General features: G+C 42.1%; 1 protein-coding gene across 4 annotated transcripts in view; it reads left to right on the top strand.

The window, feature by feature from the left end:
- SH2D4A (SH2 domain containing 4A) overlaps positions 1-18,022 on the top strand; it is a 106,820-nt gene that overhangs the window by 77,675 nt on the left and 11,123 nt on the right. For all 4 annotated transcript variants that reach the window (XM_044305091.1, XM_044305085.1, XM_044305108.1 and 1 more), the window contains 3 exons: positions 5,777-5,912; positions 8,048-8,252; positions 15,748-15,887. In XM_044305091.1, the coding sequence (XP_044161026.1) occupies positions 5,777-5,912; positions 8,048-8,252; positions 15,748-15,887 (481 nt within the window). The remainder of the gene's footprint in view (positions 1-5,776; positions 5,913-8,047; positions 8,253-15,747; positions 15,888-18,022) is intronic.

Here is an 18,022-nt window from a genome sequence, read left to right as displayed (position 1 = left end):
CAGGATTTCAGTTTAGTTTTAATATTGTGTAGGGACAGGGACATGAAGCATTTTTGTAATATACTTTATTAGGAAAAGGTGCTTGTTTTTGCTAGACGACATGTTGTCAACAGTCCATCTTTGGTTTTCTACTGAATGCTGAAGATAACTATGTGGAACATACAGAGGCTGGCTTCTCAGCTTGCCTCTTATCTCACTACCCTAGCACCTGGCTCCTTATATGTACCCACTCTGCTTGTGTCCCTTCTGTACATTTCTTTTTTCAATGCCCTTCTTTGTTAGTTACTGAGTGCATAGTAGAGAGAAGTATGGAACTGCCAGCACTTAGCGCTGACAGTAAGTCTACCTTGTTTCTGTATACCTACTGTCAGTGCTAAGTACTGGCAGTCCTGCTCTTCTCTCTCTTCCCTATGCTCAATATCAGAGAAGAGAGAGGGAGAACCAGACTGACAGCATTTGGGGCTGACAATAGGTTTACAGGAACAGAGTAGATAGAACATAGAACAGGACTGCCAGAAAACCGAGGGAAGAGAGAAATATACAGAGCTGACATTTGTCAGTAAGATAAACAAGGACATAGGCAGAGATGGTACATAGGGAGTTAGGGGCTGGGATAGTGAGCTAAGAGGCAGGCTGAGAAGCCTGTCTCTAAGTTCCTCATAGTCATCTGATTCTGAGAGCCCACCCTCTGTGTATATAGGAGGACTATAAGGGCCCTGTTTTACTACAGGTCCATCACTGTCAGAGCTTAGGCCCACCAGAGAATCATCTGGTACACTGGTGGGCCACTCCAACCCTGTTTGTATCTGTATGTGCCAGGAATAGTTCCATAATATGTAAAATGTGCTAATTTTTCTTCAACATATCTTCTCTATTTATTCTCCATTCCTTGCTCTGGCTTAAAAATATATACAGTTATGTCTGATATCCACATTTCCACTGGTACTTATAAATATGTCTGATGGCCAAGTTCCAATACCTTTATTAGATGCAAGAATTACCAACATGTTACAGGACCATGCCATGCTGGCCCCTTGATCATGTCTCTATTCTGTATGTGATTGTGAATGAAAGAGATGCGCAGCTATAGGTCAACTCTCCTGCCTTGTTCATTAGGATCCATAATATACTACTGCTGCTGCCCCTTCTGCCACTAATACTACCCCTACATAGCAGCACCTCTCCTGCCTTGTTCATTAGGATCCATAATATACTACTGCTGCTGCAGCTACTACTGTCCCTGCTGCCAATACTACTACCCCTACATAGCAGCACCTCTCCTGCCTTGTTCATTAGGATCCATAATATACAACTGCTGCTGCAGCTACTACTGTCCCTGCTGACACTACTACTATCCCTACATAGCAGCACCTCTCCTGCCTTGTTCATTAGGATCCATAATATACTACTGCTGCTGCAGCTACTACTGTCCCTGCTGCCACTACTACTACCCCTACATAGCAGCACCTCTCCTGCCTTGTTCATTAGGATCCATAATATACTACTGCTGCTGCAGCTACTACTGTCCCTGCTGCCATTACTACTACCCCTACATAGCAGCACCTCTCCTGCCTTGTTCATTAGGATCCATAATATACTACTGCTGCTGCAGCTACTACTGTCCCTGCTGCCATTACTACTACCCCTACATAGCAGCACCTCTCCTGCCTTGTTCATTAGGATCCATAATATACTACTGCTGCTGCAGCTACTACTGTCCCTGCTGCCATTACTACTACCCCTACATAGCAGCACCTCTCCTGTCTTGTTCATTAGGATCCATAATATACTACTGCTGCTGCAGCTACTACTGTCCCTGCTGCCATTACTACTACCCCTACATAGCAGCACCTCTCCTGCCTTGTTCATTAGGATCCATGATATACTACTGCTGCTGCAGCTACTACTGTCCCTGTTGTCATTACTACTACCCCTACATAGCAGCACCTCTGCTGCCTTGTTCATTAGGATCCATAATATACTACTGCTGCTGCAGCTACTACTGTCCCTGCTGCCATTACTACTACCCCTACATAGCAGCACCTCTCCTGCCTTGTTCATTAGGATCCATAATATACTACTGCTGCTGCAGCTACTACTGTCCCTGCTGCCACTACTACTACCCCTACATAGCAGCACCTCTCCTGCCTTGTTCATTAGGATCCATAATATACTACTGCTGCTGCAGCTACTACTGTCCCTGCTGCCATTACTACTACCCCTACATAGCAGCACCTCTCCTGCCTTGTTCATTAGGATCCATGATATACTACTGCTGCTGCAGCTACTACTGTCCCTGCTGCCATTACTACTACCCCTACATAGCAGCACCTCTCCTGCCTTGTTCATTAGGGTCCATGATATACTACTGCTGCTGCAGCTACTACTGTCCCTGCTGCCATTACTACTACCCCTACATAGCAGCACCTCTCCTGCCTTGTTCATTAGGATCCATGATATACTACTGCTGCTGCAGCTACTACTGTCCCTGCTGCCATTACTACTACCCCTACATAGCAGCACCTCTCCTGCCTTGTTCATTAGGATCTATAATATACTACTGCCCCTTCTGCCACTACTACTACCCCTACATAGCAGCACCTCTCCTGCCTTGTTCATGAGGATCCATAATATACTACTGCTGCTGCAGCTACTACTGTCCCTGCTGCCATTACTACTACCCCTACATAGCAGCACCTCTCCTGCCTTGTTCATTAGGATCCATAATATACTACTGCTGCTGCAGCTACTACTGTCCCTGCTGCCATTACTACTACCCCTACACAGCAGCACCTCTCCTGCCTTGTTTATTAGGATCCATAATATACTACTGCTGCTGCAGCTACTACTGTCCCTGCTGCCATTACTACTACCCCTACATAGCAGCACCTCTCCTGCCTTGTTTATTAGGATCCATAATATACTACTGCTGCTGCAGCTACTACTGTCCCTGCTGCCATTACTACTACCCCTACATAGCAGCACCTCTCCTGCCTTGTTCATTAGGATCCATAATATACTACTGCTGCTGCAGCTACTACTGTCCCTGCTGCCATTACTACTACCCCTACATAGCAGCACCTCTCCTGCCTTGTTCATTAGGATCCATGATATACTACTTCTGCTGCAGCTACTACTGTCCCTGTTGTCATTACTACTACCCCTACATAGCAGCACCTCTCCTGCCTTGTTCATTAGGATCCATAATATACTACTGCTGCTGCACCTACTACTGTCCCTGCTGCCATTACTACTACCCCTACATAGCAGCACCTCTCCTGCCTTGTTCATTAGGATCCATAATATACTACTGCTGCTGCAGCTACTACTGTCCCTGCTGCCACTACTACTATCCCTACATAGCAGCACCTCTCCTGCCTTGTTCATTAGGATCCATAATATACTACTGCTGCTGCAGCTACTACTGTCCCTGCTGCCATTACTACTACCCCTACATAGCAGCACCTCTCCTGCCTTGTTCATTAGGATCCATGATATACTACTGCTGCTGCAGCTACTACTGTCCCTGCTGCCATTACTACTACCCCTACATAGCAGCACCTCTCCTGCCTTGTTCATTAGGATCCATGATATACTACTTCTGCTGCAGCTACTACTGTCCCTGTTGTCATTACTACTACCCCTACATAGCAGCACCTCTCCTGCCTTGTTCATTAGGATCCATAATATACTACTGCTGCTGCACCTACTACTGTCCCTGCTGCCATTACTACTACCCCTACATAGCAGCACCTCTCCTGCCTTGTTCATTAGGATCCATAATATACTACTGCTGCTGCAGCTACTACTGTCCCTGCTGCCACTACTACTATCCCTACATAGCAGCACCTCTCCTGCCTTGTTCATTAGGATCCATGATATACTACTGCTGCTGCAGCTACTACTGTCCCTGCTGCCATTACTACTACCCCTACATAGCAGCACCTCTCCTGCCTTGTTCATTAGGATCCATAATATACTACTGCTGCTGCAGCTACTACTGTCCCTGCTGCCATTACTACTACCCCTACATAGCAGCACCTCTCCTGCCTTGTTCATTAGGATCCATGATATACTACTGCTGCTGCAGCTACTACTGTCCCTGCTGCCATTACTACTACCCCTACATAGCAGCACCTCTCCTGCCTTGTTCATTAGGGTCCATGATATACTACTGCTGCTGCAGCTACTACTGTCCCTGCTGCCATTACTACTACCCCTACATAGCAGCACCTCTCCTGCCTTGTTCATTAGGATCCATAATATACTACTGCTGCTGCCCCTTCTGCCACTACTACTACCCCTACATAGCAGCACCTCTCCTGCCTTGTTCATGAGGATCCATAATATACTACTGCTGCTGCAGCTACTACTGTCCCTGCTGCCATTACTACTACCCCTACATAGCAGCACCTCTCCTGCCTTGTTTATTAGGATCCATAATATACTACTGGTGCTGCAGCTACTACTGTCCCTGCTGCCATTACTACTACCCCTACATAGCAGCACATCAACTGTCTTGTTCTTCAGGTTCTATACTGCAATGCTGCTCCTGCTGATGTGTATTATGTAAGGTGATGGCAAAGATGTTGTTACTCCCCAAAAGGGGATCATTTTTGGACCTTTTATTCAAAACTTTACTTAGAACTAAAGTTTTGTTCTTCCAATGTCACTGCTTGTATAGACACAAGTCATTTGCCTCCAAAAGGATTTATTTTTGGACTATTTTTTATTTTTTACAGTATAACAAATCTCAAAGTGCAGTGTGTTTAAACTGGTTATTTGTTGCCACCTGATACCATCTATTTGCCTGTAGTCATATGTATCACTGTCACTTTGTCATTACTAATGTTGTCTTCATGTTAACTTAAAAGAGGTTGGCTACAGTCCTATGAGACCTCAGTGTCAGGCTACATGCACACAAACGTATTTTGTTTCCGTGTCCATTCCTTTTTTGTACGGTTAGGATGCGGACCCATTAATTTCAATGGGTGCGCAAAAAATGCATCAGTATGTCCGTTCCGTAGCCCCTTAAAAAAAATAGAACATATCCTATTCTTGTCCATTTTAGGTCTCATGCACACGACCGTTGTTTTGGTCCGCATCCGAGCCGCAGTATTTGCCTCAAAAGATGTGAACAGCACCCTGTGTGCTTTCCGGATCCGTTGCTCCGTTCCGTGGTCCGCCCCCAAAAATATAACCTTTCCTATTCTTGTCTGTTTTGCGGAGAAGAATAGGCAGTTATATTAATGGCTGTCCGCGCTGTTCTGCAAATTGCGGAACACACACGGACGCCATCCGTGTTTTGCGGATCCGCAATTTGCGGACCTCAAAACACAAAGCGTTCGTGTGCACGATGCCTTAGGCATTGTTACAATGGATCCACAAAAAAATGGATGTAATCCATTTTTTTCTTGCGGATACGCAATTTGCGGACAGCAAAACACATGCGGTCGTGTGCATGTAGCTTCATACACGACTTTATGGGGCATATCCACACTTTTATTTTGAGTCAAATTTATTCATACAGTACCTGGGTCAAATCAGACAACTAATTAATTCAGGTCAAACCCAAAACAAATTGCAAGAAATTTGCTCACCTCTAATTCTTGCCTATATGACACCCATTACCATTCATTATATTTTATGTGTACTATTTACTGAAGGAAAAGGACCTGTTAGAATTTTTAGAACATCACTATAGGATCAGGCTAAAATGTATGTTCCTTTTACTTCTACACTGTCTAATAGTTCCTCTAATTATTCCTTATTTCAGACAAAAACTGTTATAATGGGGCCTCAAGAAAAAGAAAAATTAGAAGAAAGGACTCAGGAAATTTACATGAATTGGAAAGAAGCTCAAGAAGTCAAGCAAAAACTGGAAAAGGAGGATTCTGAATGGCAAGAAACTTGTATGATTTGTTAATATTATATATTTTTTTAATTGTTTGTAATTGAAATAAATGTCCATCGATGATATTTGCAAAATTACTGGATAGAAAACAAATGCATATAAAAAGTTAAATATAAAGACTGAATGTAGGGTGTATACTGTGGACATAAATGGACAATGGCAGAAGATGATCAGCTTTGAAAAATATTTTGCCATACTATGTCAGAGATGTGTCTGCTATAGTTCACTGTGTGGCCACCCAGTGGTTGTGATGTGGATTGCAGCCTATCATATTATTATTATTATTATTATTTATTATTATTTAAGCGCCATTCATTCCATAGCGCTGTACATATGATAAGCGGTGCACATACATAACAGACAATTGTACTAATCATAAACAAGATGAGTTACAAACTGGTACAGAAGGAGAGAGGGCCCTGCCCGTGAGGGATTACAATCTACATGGATATTGTGATATTGCATTGTCCTTAAAGTGTAACTGCCATTCATTTTTTTTATTTTTGTATTGTACTTTAATTGCTGAAATCATACATTTTGCATTAGAAAAATAACTCTAAAGTGGCTCATTTTGAGCCTTAGCAACGCTCCTCTGTCTTCTGTTTACATAACAGTGGAGACCTGCTAACACTGAATGTGTTATGTAAACAGAAGACAGAGGAGCGTTGCTAAGGCTCAAAATGGGTCACTTTAGAGCTATTTTTCTAATAGAAATGTACAATTTCAGTAAATAAAGTATATTGCAAAAATGGTCAGTATCACTGCCCCTACACATTACAAAAATAAGAATGACAGTTACACTTTAAAGTGATTGTTCTGGATTTAACTTTTGATCACCTATCATCAGGATAGGCCATGTGATCATGTAAAAGAAGATACATTTTAGGGAAAGCGGAGAAGGCGGCAGAGAAGCACATCTGGTGTAAACATTTTTGCACACGTGGTGTTGAAAAATTTGCAAACGCTCAGATTGTGAATTTTTCACACCAGAATACTGGTGAAATTATAAAATAAATAAGGCCCATATTTGTGTGTGATGCTGTAAGTCTTAGGCCTCATGCAATTCCTGTACAATATACAGCCAACATGCATTTCAGTGCGGACATGCATACTTCCATATTTTCCTATGGCAGTATATGGCAGTGTTTTTTTTTTTATTTGGAGATCTCATAAACAAAAAGTGGCATGCTCTATTGTATGCCATGTATCTCATCCAGGTTGGAACAGCAATGCAGTTATGGATTGTGCACCACAATGTGGAATCACATATATAGCCATAATCATATTTCCCTCTTGGCACATAGACTGGACATATAACTGGAATGGAATGGTAAATGTTTAAACCGTTTTGGTTTTCTATCAGTAAAAAAAATAAACCAATAAATCAATAGCAGTGCTGTGTTATGGGCACTAATAGAGATAACACAGTCATAAAACTAGGGGTCCAAAATGTATAAGCAAAACTGAGAAACCCTAATTGAACAGGAGAGACATATGACAGTATGATGACCGACATGCTATAAGGATGATGTGTGTCCTTCCTACTTCTGACTAGTCAATACTTTCTACAATTATTTCCTCAAATATCTACTTAGAACAATCTGCAAATATTCATTGTAGTGTTGCCAATGTTCTCTCATAGTTCCTCTATCTGCCAAGGGTGACTGAAGGACAACTATTATAGTTACCATATTCTTGGGTGCTGCCAGCCATGTGTTTGTGCTGTGTGAAGCATGGGTTCACGGAATCCACCCAGTAGGTCAATTTGCTTCTTTGTTCTCCTTCAGATAACATCTTGAACCAAAAAAAGCTAGGACTAGGATCAAAAGATGTCTGCAGCCATAACTAGTATGGTAATGTGATATATGAAATGTGGAAGCACATGTCTTTAGTTAGTGTCCAAACCACGTTATCCTCTTAGGGAATCATGGGACATGTTATATGATGTTATTCTCTACCTACATACTGTAGTTTATTAGATCCATTCTTCACTGGAAAATAATGTACAATGTTTGCTTTGGTTTCATTCTTGCAATACAAGAAAATCTACACAATTATGTTTCATGATTTTTCACATATAGCATCACTGGTGGTGACAACGCGACCAATGCTGTTTTCTTTTTTTCTTTTTAGTGAGAAAGTCAAAGGCAGCTGACGAGAGGAGGCGATCTATGGCTAAGCAGGCTCGAGATGATTACAAGAGATTGTCAATGCAGGCCATTGAAAGAGGCAATGTTGCAGAAAAAGCCAGAAATTTTGGGGGTGAAATAAAACGCCCCCCTTTACCACCAAAGCCAAGACCAGCTAAAACAATAGATAGCAACTCCGGAATAAACAGGTAATATATACCAAATAAATACTTATTCGATTGTAACATTCATCTTAAAGTCTTAAGTAGGTATTGCATAAAAAGTCTTATGTTGTGAAGAACATCTTTATTCCAATTAATATATTGAGGCGACTAGTAACTCCTTCAGCCACCGTGACCTGCCCGTAGGTCACAGTGGCTGAGTGCTTGTATGAAGCGGGCTGCTGATGTAAGCCCACTCCATAAATAGTGGGTGCCGGTTGTATAATACAGCAGGCATCAGGCTGCAATGAACAGGATCAGCGATGATGCCAAAACCATTCATTTAACCCCAAAGATGCCACATTCAACAGCGATCGCGGCATCTGTGAGGTAAGGCAGAGGGAAGCGGCTCCCGCAGTCCCTGCAGTGAAAGTGTGGGGCTCCAATCAGTTACTATGACAGCCTGGGCGCTGCTGAAGCTTCCCAGGTCTGTCATGGTAAGCTTCCTGCTAAACTGTGCACAATGCACAGCTCAGCAGGGAGCGCATCAGAATCTCATTCACCCTAATAGATCTATGCAATGAATGGGACAAGGGATTAAAAGATCCCAGGTCCCTGCTCCCTAAGGGTGGTAACATTTGTTTAAAAAAAGGTAAAAATGTTTACTGCCACAGGTTCTAGCGCAGATTAGCCCCATTTAACAGGTCTTATGTCATTTGTTTAACCTGCCGCAGTCCCCATGTGGAATCAGCATCATGAAGGGACATCATCTGTCATATGAACAGCAAGGCAGATTCCCGTTGAAAACAATGGGACACAAATGTCATGCAGATTTCGCAGCCGCTTGCTTATTGGTTTATATGGTCCACGTTTAATTGTATGTGCTCATTTTCATAACTAATCTGCAATGTTGTGTAATGAGTGACATATTGTTGATCATTTATTAAGTGGTGATGAAGAAAATCAGAGAATGGAATAAAATGAGGATAGACTAGATTTATCGAAAATGGAAACAAAACCAGGCATTGTGGCTCATAAAGACCAACCAGACTTGTTTTTATTTTCCAGAGGAAATTAAGAAACATAGACAGGATTCACTTCATAATCATAACTATTCATGTATCTTCATTACAGTGCAACAAAAAGATGACAAGGTGCACCCTAAGGGCGCTAATTATTTTTTCCCACCTCTGATAATAGTTTGTCTGTCCTATTAAAAGGTTGTTCAGGATTACAAAAACATGGCTGCTTTCTTTCGAAAACAGCACCACACCTGTATACAGGTTGTGTATGGTATTGAAGGTCAGCCCTGGTCACTCGGCTGGAGCTGGGCTGAAATATCAGACACAACCCCAGACAAGTGTGGTTTGGTTATTGAGAAAATCAGCCATATTTGTAGAATTCTGGACAACCTCTTTAATGAGGTTGGCCAGTGCTGGGAACAGCACATACATGCAGCTAGTGCTATTCATTATTAAAGGGGTATTCCGGTAAAGTAACTTAGTTTTTGAAAAACTGCATTATGGCTGCAAGCTGTGACCCAACCAAAACCTATCCCTATACATATAACCAGAGTTTTAATTTACTTTGCAATCCATTTGTCTAGCTCCTGTGTGAGCCTGCAACACACTGAGGGTATCATGGCGCCTGATCTTCCCTCACAAAACTACAATCCCCACAATCCCTAGCTTTCCTGCTGTGAGTGTTGATGTTCATTGATTGGCTGCTTGATATACAGTCCGGCCACGCCCCCTCTACTCAGTAATCACCAGCACACTGAGGCCTCTTTCACACGGGCATCTTGTTTTTTGCCCGGATAAGATGCGGGTGCGTTGCGGGAAAATGCACGATTTTTCCGCGCTAGTGCAAAACATTGTAATGCGTTTTGCATGCACGTTAGAAAAATCGGCATGTTTGGTACCCAAACCCAAACTTCTTCACAGAAGTTCGGGTTTGGGTTAGGTGTTCTGTAGATTGTATTATTTTCCCTTATAACATGGTTATAAGAGAAAATAATACAATCTACAGAACACCTAACCCAAACCCGAACTTCTGTGAAGAAGTTTGGGTTTGGGTACCAAACATGCCGTCACCACAGGTCCTTAGCCGGCAGCTCAACATTACAGAAGAAGACAGAGATCCGCAACTACGCGATCAAGTGGACTCGGTGAGTAATTTTTAAAAAAACATTTTAACCCCTCCATCACTATTTTACTTTGCATTCTGTATTCAGAATGCTATTATTTTCCCTTATAACCATATTATAAGGGAAAATAATACAGATCGGGTCCCCAGGCCGATCGTCACCTAGCAACCATACGTGAAAATCGCACCGCATCCGCACTTGCTTGAGGATGCTTGCGATTTTCACGCGGCCCCATTCACTTCTATGGGGCCTGCGTTGCGTGAAAAACGCAGAATATAGAGCATGCTGCGATTTTCACGCAACGCACAAGTGATGCATGAAAATCACCGCTCATGTGCACAGCCCCATAGAAATGAATGGGTCAGGATTCAGTGCGGGTGCAATGCGTTCAACTCACACATTGCACCCGCGTGGAAAGCTCGCCCGTGTGAAAGGGGCCTAACACTCCCTTTGTTTCACAAGACATTTAGCTAAAGAACTGGTGGCAACACAATGAGCATGCTCAACCTGACAAAGGCTGAGAACTACAGGTCGATGTCATGGTAATATAAGAGTAAACACAGTGGGTAGCAAAGGAAGAAAACTACTTTTATAACTACTGAATAGTAAATATGTGACATTTTCATTATATTAAGTAATTATTGATGATGAATTAGTCTAAAACACAAGTTATATTTATGGTAACCAGAATACCCCTTTAAACTATCAGCATTGATGTCTGGAATTTTAACCCCTTAGTGACCAACCATACGCCTTTTTACGCCGGTCACTAAGGCTGGGCCTCTGCTTTTTTATGGCGGCCCAGTCTAAGCGCTGCACTGGTCCCCCGTGCAGCAGGGAGCAGGGGCCCATCTCTCCTATGAGAGACGCAGCTCTTCTCTAACAGCCCGGACCGGCAGGAGTTCCGATCCGGGCTGATTAACACTTTACATGGCGCCCGCCGCAGGTAAAGTTCTGACAGAAGGAGCGGACTCCCTCTGTCTCCCATTGGCACCCATAAATGCGATTGCGGGTGCCGATGCGTGTGAAGGCTGTCTGGGGTCTCGTGTAGGCCCCAGACCAGCCTTGAGTAATTTCCAGCAGGCTGTGCCTCTCTGGCGCAGCCTGCTGGTCAATGTCAGAATAGCACTGACATTAAAATGCAATGCACTACAGGAATAATGCATTGCATTTCAAAATCAATCAAAAAAGCTGTATGTTATAGTCCACTTGTGGGACTACTAAGTGGTAAAAAAAAGTTACAAAATATATATATATATATATATATATATATATCTAATCCCATTTAAAAAAATTAAGCTTTTTTTCTATTGATAATACATTTTTCAATAAAAAAAAAATCCCATCATATGTTTGGTTTTGCTGCATTCGTAATGACCCAGACTACATAAATATCACGTAAATTATCCCCTACGGTGAATGGCATAAAAAAAAAACATTTAATAAAAAGTCAGAATTGCTAATTTATTCTTAATTGCCACTGAAAAATGTAATAACAGGCAATCAAAAAGTACCATGGATATAGATATTGTTAAAACTGCCTCTTGACAATGTGTCCAGGGCGTTGGACTAAAGGGACCAGTGCTAGTGTATTGGGTATTGGGAGATAGTTGGACAAAAAAAGCTTCCTTTAAAAGAAAGATTGTCCGGGGATAAAAGATCGTTCTTTGAAAGTGCAACGGGCCTACGGTGAAGGGCATCTGGGGTATCCCTTGCCCCTTAGGAGGTTTCTACGAAATATGTCCCTCTTATAGAGCAAGTAAATGTGATGCCAGTTGCAATTAAGCAACGAGGACATGGAGTCCCCTTTGTAGATGGTAATGTTGGTTCCCAGGGTAGGATTGCCAGAGTGGTGTAGAGTAGCCTACAATGTCTCTGTAGATGTTGTATACATGTGTCACAGTGTTCCTACCTGGATATCCTTGGATCCTAGATGTGATGTAATCCAAAGCAGTGCAAAAAGGGTAGTAGAATAAATGGAGTCCAGACTTGTAGTAACGTTGAACACAGCTTTACTTGGCATAAACGGTAATTCAAACAGTTTCCAAACTTTATCTTGATCATCAGCAGGTATTGGCTTAAATGGCAGGCAAAAGCTTATCTGCAACAATCTCAGCCCTGCTATGCTAGCTGGAGTAAATAGGAACTTTTCCTCTTCTGCTGCAACTTAGTTTAGCTGTCTGTAGTCTGTCTCTTACTTTAATCCTAGGAACTTCTTGTCCCGGCTTTGAGTACCTCAAGCTCTAGCTTCAGCTTGGATGAGAGCAATGCAAGCCCAAGAGGGTCAAGCAACCATGTAGACTTCAGAGGCTGGGCCTATGGGCCTAGCAGAGCAGACAGGGTTTTGCTAGCCAACACACAACCTTTCCCCAGGAGGGGGTAGGCTAGACTGCACACTTACTAACTAACTCCTCCCTCTCTAAAGAGGGCTGGAAGGGAACTCGAAGGTTACTCTCCAGGGAAACTAATACTGCTGATGTTGCTGCCACCTGCTGGTGAACAAGGCACATTACATATTAACATTACATTGGCAAGGAAATTCATATACAAACATTGCAGGAAATTACATTAACCCCTTAAGGACATAGGACGTACCGGTATACCCTGTTTCCCGAGTCCTTAAGGACACAGGACGTACCGGTACGTCCTAACTTTAAATCGGGATTCCGGCGCCCCAGGGGTTAATCTGAACAAGATGCCAGCTGAAATCATTCAGCCGGCATCCTGTCACAACGCCAGGGGGATCTAAAAGCATAGATCTGTTCAGTGTAAGTAAAATACAGTAAATGTAAAATATAGTACATGGACTGTATTTTACAGACATCAGACCCACTGGATCTTCAAGAACCAAGTGGGTCTGGGTCAAAAAAAAGTGAAAAAAGTTAAGATAAAAAAAACCAAACATTTATCACTGAATAAAAATTTAAAAATAAAATACACTACACATATTAGGTATCGCCGCGTCCGTAACGATCTGATCTATAAAACGGTCATGTTACTTTCCCCACACGGTGAACGCCATAAAAATAAAAAAAATAAAAAGTATGAGAAAATTTAAATTTTGCCCACCATACTTCTCAAAAAAGGTAATAAAAGTGATAAAAAAAGTCGCATGTACGCCAAGATTGTACCAATCAAACCGTCATCTCATCCCGCAAAAAATGAGACCCTACTCAAGATAATCGCACAAAAACTGAAAAAACTATGGCTCTTAGACTATGAAAACACTAAAACATGATTTTTTTTTATTTCAAAAATAAAATCATTGTGTAAAACTTACATAAATAAAAATAAAGTATACATATTAGGTATCGCCGCGTCCGTATCGACCGGCTCTATAAAAATATCACATGACTTAACCCCTCAGGTGACCACCGTGAAAAAAAAAAAAAAATGGTGTAAAAAAAGCAATTTTTTGCCATCTTACGTCACAAAAAGTGTAATAGCAAGCGATCAAAAAGTCATATGCACCCCAAAATAGTGCCAATCAAACCGTCATCTCATCCCGCAAAAAATTAGACCCTACTCAAGATAATCGCCCAAAAACTGAAAAAACTATGGCTCTTAGACTATGGAGACACTAAACAATTTTATTGTATAAAACTTACATAAATAAAAAAAAAATTATACATATTAGGTATCGCTGCGTCCGTGACAACCTGCTCTATAAAATTACCACATGATCTAACCTGTCAGATGAATGTTGTTAATAACAAAAAAACGTGCCAAAAAAGCTATTTCTTGTTACCTTGCCGCACAAAAAGTGTAATATAGAGCAACCAAAAATCATATGTACCCTAAACTAGTACCAACAATACTGCCACCCTATTCCGTACTTTATAAAATGGGGTCACTTTTTTGGAGTTTCTACTCTAGGGGTGCATCAGGGGGGCTTCAAATGGGACATGGTGTCAAAAAAACAGTCCAGCAAAATCTGCCTTCCAAAAACCGTATGGCATTCCTTTCCTTCTGTACCTTGCCGTGTGCCCGTACAGCAGTTTACGACCACATATGGGTTGTTTATGTAAACTACAGAATCAGGGCCATAAATAATGAGTTTTGTTTGGCTGTTAACCCTTGCTTTGTAACTGGCAAAAAAATATTAAAATGGAAAATCTGCCAAAAAAGTGAAATTGTGAAATTGTATCTCTATTTTCCATTAAATCTTGTGCAACACCTAAAGGGTTAACAAAGATTGTAAAATGAGTTTTGAATACCTTGAGGGGTGTAGTTTCTTAGATGGGGTCACTTTTATGGAGTTTCTACTCTAGGGGTGCATCAGGGGGGCTTCAAATGGGACATGGTGTCAAAAAAACTGTCCAGCAAAATCTGCCTTCCAAAAACCATACGGCGCACCTTTCACTCTACGCCCCGCTGTGTGGCCGTACAGTAGTTTACGGCCACATATGGATTGTTTCTGTAAACAGCAGAGTCAGGGCAATAAAGATACAGTCTTGTTTGGCTGTTAACCCTTGCTTTGTTAGTGGAAAAAATTGGTTAAAATGGAAAATTAGGCAAAAAAATGAAATTCTCAAATTTCATCCCCATTTGCCAATAACTCTTGTGCAACACCTAAAGGGTTAACGAAGTTTGTAAAATCAGTTTTGAATACCTCGAGGGGTGTAGTTTATAGAATGGGGTCATTTTTGGGCGGTTTCTATTATGTAAGCCTCGCAAAGTGACTTCAGAGCTGTAGTGGTCCCTAAAAAGTGGGTTTTTGTAAATTTCTGAAAAATTTCAAGATTTGCTTCTAAACTTCTAAGCCTTGTAACATCCCCAAAAAATAAAATATCATTCCCAAAATAATTCAAACATGAAGTAGACATATGGGGAATGTTAAGTCATCAAAATTTTTGGGGGTATTACTATGTATTACAGAAGTAGAGAAACTGAAACTTTGAAATGTGAAAATTTTTCCAAATTTTGGGTAAATTAGGTATTTTATTATGCAAAAAAATTAATTTTTTTGACTTTATTTTACCAGTGTCATGAAGTACAATTTGTGACGAAAAAACAATCTCAGAATGGCCTGGATAAGTCAAAGTGTTTTAAAGTTATCAGAACTTAAAGTGACACTGGTCAGATTTGCAAAAAATAGCCTGGTCCTTAAGGTGAAAGGGCCGTGTCCTTAAGGGGTTAAATATCAGAAATGACCCAGGATGCACAAACCAAGATAGTGGGGGTACAAAGGAGGTAGTAATGCCTACTCTGGGTCATTACAAAAGAACATTACTAGTATTGTGTTATTTGTAGTCATTGGACTGTATGACAAAAAAATACAGTAGTGGTGAAATGACAATAGTAATTCTATGGGCCACTTTGTCAATTAAACAATAACTCTTTGGGTAGACTGTCATCCAGTAAAATATTAATAATGTCTACTTTTATATCATTTAGATCAGAGAGGAGGCTGGGCATAAGAAGAGTAAACTCCAGCAGTACTCGTGAGAATATAATCAAATGGTTTAAAGAAGAGCAGCTTCCTCTGCAGGCAGGATGGGACAGAAGTGGAACCTGCATGGCACCTTGGTTTCATGGTAAGCAGTGGTTACAGATACTGTCTTTGAAGGGTTGTCTAACCCTTTACAACTGATGGCTTATCCTCAGGATAGGCCATGACACCGTGACTGTCTGATCAGCGGGCACCTTGCACCCTGCCGATCAGCGGTTCTGCAGTAGCTCCAGTGGTGGAACTCAGTCACAGGACTAACCAGCTATGTCCTTTGTGAATGGAAGTAGTTCTGCAGTGAACAGCTCTGTCCACCACACAATTGACGAAGCTGTGTAGTTCCAGCATCAAGTTCCTGCACTGGAGCTACTGCAGGTGTCAGCCTCCTATAGGCCATCACTTGTACAAACTTGGACAACCCCTTTAAAGCCACTTGTCTGCTGCAGCCATCTATAATACACATTAGCTTAATGGATATAACTTTTATAGTTATTGGGCTATCAATGTACTTTTTGTGTGATCTTTTTTTGTGGTCACTGCAGGTTTCTTTTTTATAGTTTTATAACAATTTCCATTTTCCTTTAAGAACATTTAGGTTCATTTACATTCTAATCAATAATTCTAGTAATCATGTTACCCTACTTATCCTACCCTAGACTAGTTCATACCTGTTAAGGGCCATGACAGCCACACAAAGTCCAGGGAGCGCAGGTACAGCATGCACGCCAAGCACACTCTGCTTTTAACCCCGTCCGGTGCCATTACAGCTTTCATCGGATCCAGGGATGCAAGTACCAACATGCATGCTGAGCCTGCGCTCCCTGGACTTTGTGTGGCTGTCATGGCCCATAACAGGTAGGAACTAGTGTTAGGGACCACTCCTGGAGGCGACCTTGACGTGGTGAGTGGCTTATTACGCTTTGGCCAAAATGTACACCAATGCCTCATTCAACATCCAGCATAGAGGCAGGGCAGAGTGCTGGTTGCAGAGTGCGATTGCATTTGTGTTTTTGCATTTGTATCTGTATTTCGCCATAGCAATGTGCACCTGCATACAGGGTTGTGCGGGCTGAACCCCCACCTTTTTCTCTTTGTAGTATATATTGGAGGCGTGGCGATCTCCAAGCAGTCATGCACACCTAACCAGTTAGTCTGCCCTGGAGGCTGGTTTTAAAGTCAGTATAAAACTGAGTCTGCTTATATAGCACCTACCAGTAGACATTTGTCTCCAGGAGAAGTATATAGTGGGCTCAGCATGCATGTTGGTACTTGCATCCCTGGATCCGATGAAAGCTGTAATGGCACCGGACGGGGTTAAAAGCAGAGTGTGCTTGGCGTGCATGCTGTACCTGTGCTCCCTGGACTTTGTGTGGCTGTCATGGCCCATAACAGGTAGAAACTAGTGTTAGGGACCACTCATGGAGGCGACCTTGACGTGGTGAGTGGCTTATTACGCTTTGGCCAAAATGTACACCAATGCTTTATTCAACATCCAGCATAAAGGCAGGGCAGAGTGCTGGTTGCATAGTGCGATTGCATTTGAGTTTTTGCGTTTGTATCTGTATTTCGCCATAGCAATGTGCACCTGCATACAGGGTTGTGCGGGCTGAACCCCCCACATTTGTTTCTAAATAATGACTTAATTTGCTGAAGGAAAAATGATGTTTGGACTTACCTGGCCCTATGTGAACAAAAACTTGTCCTTCAGCTGCTAAATGAACCAGTTTCACTAGCCACACCCAGGCATAATTACCTCCAGGCTTGCTAAAAGACATTTAAATAGAACTTGTCTGGCAACGTGAAGCAGGCTAAGGGCCGCTTCACACGAGCGGATGCCGTGCGTGGCATCCGCTCCGTGAAAGAGTGCCAAGACCCGCTGCAGACTGCAGAGGCACGGAGCGGTAACATGACTGTTAATGCTCCGTGCCTCTCTGTGATCTCTTTACTACGAAATCACAGTGACAACTGTGATTTCGTAGTAAAGAGATCACAGAGAGGCACGGAGCATTAACAGTCATGTTACCGCTCCGTGCCTCTGCAGTCTGCAGCGGGTCTTGGCACTCTTTCACGGAGCGGATGCCACGCACGGCATCCGCTCGTGTGAAGCGGCCCTAAAAGGTCTAAAAAAGCAGCACATAATTCCATAATCTAAAGAGATTCAAACACAAAAGCAAAACAAAGTAATTGGAATTTACCAGTCTGAAAGCGGTTAGTTATTCCTAA

Source organism: Bufo gargarizans, chromosome 1 (assembly GCF_014858855.1).
Source record: "Bufo gargarizans isolate SCDJY-AF-19 chromosome 1, ASM1485885v1, whole genome shotgun sequence".
Taxonomy (NCBI): Eukaryota; Metazoa; Chordata; class Amphibia; order Anura; family Bufonidae; genus Bufo; species Bufo gargarizans.
The sequence above is the reverse complement of the archived record's forward strand: the minus strand, read 5'-3'. Positions and strand labels throughout refer to the sequence as shown.